The 5,000-nt window shown below is 40.0% G+C and overlaps 1 protein-coding gene across 1 annotated transcript in view; it reads left to right on the top strand.

Moving 5' to 3' along the window:
- LOC132840334 (golgin subfamily A member 6-like protein 22) overlaps positions 1–5,000 on the top strand; it is a 109,100-nt gene that overhangs the window by 56,320 nt on the left and 47,780 nt on the right. The window contains exons 7-11 of the mRNA XM_060861896.1: positions 2,556–2,612; positions 3,198–3,365; positions 3,440–3,523; positions 3,937–4,104; positions 4,624–4,845. Coding sequence (XP_060717879.1) covers positions 2,556–2,612; positions 3,198–3,365; positions 3,440–3,523; positions 3,937–4,104; positions 4,624–4,845 — 699 coding nt within the window. The remainder of the gene's footprint in view (positions 1–2,555; positions 2,613–3,197; positions 3,366–3,439; positions 3,524–3,936; positions 4,105–4,623; positions 4,846–5,000) is intronic.

The raw sequence follows: 5,000 nt of genomic DNA, 5'->3' as shown, positions 1-5,000 counted from the left end.
CACCGCGGCGTGTTTGGGCCCCGCGAGTCGCTCCGGTGTCAGGAGCCGTGCAGCAGCACGCATCAGATGTCAGCTTTGTGAGACGACGCTACAATGCGGCCCGTTAAACGCGCTTCGGTTCGGGTGTAATGCAATATATTATGCATGCGTGAAATGTACAAACACAATGGAATTATGCACCGCTGATATGATACACGTCTCTCAAGAGCTTCTGCATACACGCAAATATTTTACCTGCCTTTTTTTTGTTTTGTTTTTTTTTGCCATGGGCCACATTATGCACAGCTCTAATGTGTCATGTGCTGACATGTGGATTACGTCCTGCGAGTCTTTATATAAATACGTTTAAACTCCAGTTAAACTTTGTGACTGTGTGTACATACATTTCTCCAGCACATTCTGAATGCGGAATTTGTCCTCATTTCCTCATTCTATATATATATATATATATATATATATATTAACATGTGTAGTGTTTTATGTGTAGTGTTTCATGTGTAGTGTAGTGTAGTGTTGTGTAGGGTTTTATGTGTAGTTTTATGTGTAGTGTTTTATGTGTAGTGTTTCATGTGTAGTGATTTATGTGTAGGGTTTTATGTGTAGTTTTATGTGTAGTTTTTTATGTGTAGTGTTTTATGTGTAGTTTTATGTGTAGTGTTTTATGTGTAGTTTTATGTGTAGTGTTTTATGTGTAGTGTTTCATGTGTAGTGATTTATGTGTAGGGTTTTATCTGTAGTTTTATGTGTAGTTTTTTATGTGTAGTGTTTTATGTGTAGTTTTATGTGTAGTGTTTTATGTGTAGTTTTATGTGTAGTGTTTTATGTGTAGTTTTATGTGTAGTGTTTTATGTGTAGGGTTTTATGTGTAGTTTTATGTGTAGTGTTTTATGTGTAGTTTTATGTGTAGTGTTTTATGTGTAGTGTTTTATGTGTAGTGTTGTGTAGTGTTTACATAATTAGGTAATAAATAAATAAATAATCAAATTATTTAAATAAATAATGACTAATTAAAAGGATAATAATAATAATATAGTAACTAATCTAAAGCTGACGGTGTGTAAAGGTAAGGACACACTCCTTAAGGTAAAGGTAAATGTCTCCACTTTTGTTTGATTGACAAGTTGCACGTGATTTTAAATAACGTTTTGAGGTTTATGAAACTTTTTATTCTTTGTCACTTTGTCTTCGTATCCCATCTTAACCCCGATCTTCTGTTCAAACCCACAAGTTCCTCGCTCTCTCCACCTCACGAACACCGACATGATTAAAAGTTTGTTAATGTGAAATAAATATTACACAATTTACAAAAATCTTTTGCACTGCAGCGGATCGAGCTAAAATACGTTGTGAACAAAATCCCACCGATTATTTATTATTTCCGTTTTTGACAATTAGTGCGGCTTTGTACAAAATATCTTTAAAGGGAATTTTATTCTAAGCTGCTTAGATGTATGAATTTGTACAGCTTTATAAAAAAAAATGAAAGAAGAAACTGTTATTAAATTGTGTGATCCGGTCTGAACAGGAGTGTGTGTTTGAGGTGACGCGCAGGCCGCACGCCCTCGCTGCTTAGCCTCAGCGGTGAAGGCATCGGCTCCAGACAGATGGCCGATACAAAAACATTTAAGTCCGGTTTACGATTGATCCTGACCGTGTTTGCATAGGCCACAAAAGCAATTATTCTCTGAATATAGCTCTGAGCGGGCGGCCAAAAGCAGACAGAAACGCCAGGAATTAGCGCAAATTGCAGACTTTGGCGCGTGGTATTGGATGACAGGTTAGGCTTTAATGAAGGAGAAAGCAGGGGTAATTAAATCTGGACGGGGCTTTTGTGTGGCCCCGAGCAGGAACGAGAGGAAAGAAAGTGGCAGAAACGGTCCGGCGTGACGCTGCTCTGTCATTCGAAACCGTTCTTCATGAGTGCGGGGTGAAGGGCGAGAAGCTATCTTAACTCCATCAATCCTGCGGACAGTTACAAACGACCTTTCACTTTCCATAAGGCTCCACGTGCGCAGAGCACCAGAGACATTTTTCTGAATTTTAGCCGATTATTCGAGGCAACGTCCGTGCAAACGGTTCATTCTCCTTTTCTGTGATTTAAAGAAAGTGACTCTTAAAGAAATGACGAAAAGAAGAAATGAACATTGTGTGTAAAATATAGAGGCTCGACGCGTTCAGTAACGGCTCCTAAACCAGACCTGAGGCACCCTCAAGTCTTTAATTATTATTATTATTATTATTATTATTATTATTATTATTATTATTATTATTGTATTATTATTTATTATTATTATTATTATTATTATTATTATTATTATTATTATTATTATTAGTATTTCTTCTTATTATTATTAGTAGTAGTAGTAGTAGTATTATTTTATTATTCTTATTGTTATTATTATTATTATTATTATTATTTTATTTTATTATTAATATTATTATTATTATTATTAATACTATTATTATTATTATTATTATTATTATTAATATTATTACTATTAATATTATTGTTATTAAATGCAATGTTTTGTTTCCTTTTGCTTTTCTGTTTGTAGATACACAGGAAGCATCTGCACGAGACCAAGAAGCAGCTATCAGAGCTGAAAAAGGAGGTGATGATCCCTGTGTGTTCATAAAGAACATCTTCACATGGAGTTCGAGCTTTACTCTCACTGATGACTTCCTGAACTTCAGTGTGTGGTCACCATGTGGACTTTCACCACCGTGTTCACCGTTATACATCCATCAAATTCTCTAAATCTAATCTAATTAGCGCTGGCTAGTTATTAAAGGAGTTGGAACTGAAGGTCGTCGTTCAAGCATCTCAATGTGAACAGCTTACAGCACCTGATGTTATCTACAGGAGCTACATGACTAGCGAGCTCAACACTGATTCCATCTATTTACACTACTCATCCTCATCCCTCTATTCATCCACCCATCCATCTCTCTACTTGTGCCTTTTCCCTCTATTCATCCACTAACCTTTCATCCCTCCACACATCCATCCATCCTCATGACTATCCATTTAACCATCAATCCAACCATCCATCCATTCATGCACCCATCCTTAAATTTATGCCACTGTTCCCCTATAAACCCATCCATCCATCCATCCATCCAGCCATCCATCCATCCCTCCGGAACAGTAGTGTTCAGTTTGTAGTAACTACACTGTGATTCTTTTGTGTTCTCAGTGTGAAGAGAAACAGAAACAAGTGGAGAAGCTGCAAGCAGGAACCACAAAGCGTGAAGTGCTGATGAAGGAGAAGGCTGAGGAGCTTCAGAGAGCAATCTCAGAGAAGAGAAACCTGGAGCTGGAGCTTGCCGTAATCACAGAGAAACACAGAACGGCTCAACACGAGGTTTGTCCGTTCACACGACGGAACATATTACTGCAAAATCAAACCAACGTCATCAACATGTTTCTCTAATCCAGGCGTCCAGCCGAGATCAGGCGATTCTGCAGCTGAGGGCGGAGCTTCAAGTCACGGTGGAGAAAAACCAGGGAGTGCAGGAGGAGGTGAGAGTGAGAGAGAGAGAGAGAGAGAAAGGGAGGAAATGTGAGGTGTAAATTTAGTTTATGTGTGACGGGAGTCCAGTGAGGAGGAGCTGCAGGATCCGGGGTTAAAATCTCCTAAGCAGTTTTGTCATCGTTATACTAACTTCAGCTGTTTGTTTAAAAAGCTGAGCTGGTCTTAGGAGGTGTTCAGAGGAAGAGGAGGAGGAGGGATGTGTGAATCTTCCCTGACCCTCGTGCAGCTCATCGCCACCCGCTTGTTTACCGATTCATGAAAAATGCATGAGTGTGTGTTTGGAAGCTGCAGAATAATTTTCAATATTTAGCCAGGCTATGAATACAGATGATGTTGAACTTTTGTGCATTGCGGTACTGTGTGTGTGTGTGTGTGTGTGTGTGTGTGTGTGTGTGTGTAGCTGGGGCTGCAGGAGGCTGAGGTCAGCAGGCTTAATGAGAAGGTGAGGAAGCAGCAGGCCCACTTACAGGAGCTGAGAGAGATGTGTCGCCACGGAAACGCCCGGATGGACCACGAACAGCACAAAACACAACAGCTCCAGAGTCAGCTACATCTCGCTCAGCAACAGGTCAACAACACACACCAACGTCTCCTGATGACAGCGATGATAGACCTGGGAACTTGGTTCACTTTTATATTTCAGATTAAAAAAAACATATTTTTATTAAAACAATTATTTGAGAATATTTTAAATACTTTAGATTATTATTAAGAGTCATCGTAGAAGTAAAACCTGTTTATAAAATAGAATAAAATGAAATAAACTATACACAAATTTGAATAGCCAGTTTATGAATATGCAAAAATCAGGAACGTCAAATCAGGAGGTGGCGACATCTCAGTGGGCTTCAGTCTGGAACCGTGTGACGGTGTAGAACATCTCATGTGATAGAGTCAGGGTTACAGGAGGAGGCGGATCAGGTCCAGCGCCACCCTCTGGCAGCCGAATGATGCAGAAACACGTAGAAACCAACCCTCAATCTTCTCGATTTTTTTATCAGGATTCATTTGCATGCACATTAGTAAACAGTTTAATGTCTAATATGCAAAAAGGTCTAAGATCCTGACGGCACCGTGTCGTGTTTAGCTGAAGCGGCAGGCCGAGCGGGCAGAGCGTCTGCAGGGAGAACTGACCGCGTCACGGCTCGACCACGCCACCGACGCCGAACGCTGGACTCAAAGGAACCTTCTCCTGCACAGAGAGGTCCAGCAGCTCCAGGAGCAGAACCTCCAGCACACTCAGAACCTCAGAGAACACGGCGAGAAACTCGCAGAGGCCGAGCACACGCTGCTCCTCGCCCAGAAGAAGGTAAATCTCCAGAGCATGTGAACATCACAGGAAGTTAGACATCATTGCTCTGAGTGCTTCCTGTGAGACACTTTTATTTTTATTTTTTTTCTCTCTAACTCAGTAAGAACCTTCCACAGCTGGAACCTTTTAACCTACTTTATTTTTGGGAAAAT

Source organism: Tachysurus vachellii, chromosome 25, assembly GCF_030014155.1.
Source record: "Tachysurus vachellii isolate PV-2020 chromosome 25, HZAU_Pvac_v1, whole genome shotgun sequence".
In the NCBI taxonomy this organism is placed as follows: domain Eukaryota; kingdom Metazoa; phylum Chordata; class Actinopteri; order Siluriformes; family Bagridae; genus Tachysurus; species Tachysurus vachellii.
The sequence above is the reverse complement of the archived record's forward strand: the minus strand, read 5'-3'. Positions and strand labels throughout refer to the sequence as shown.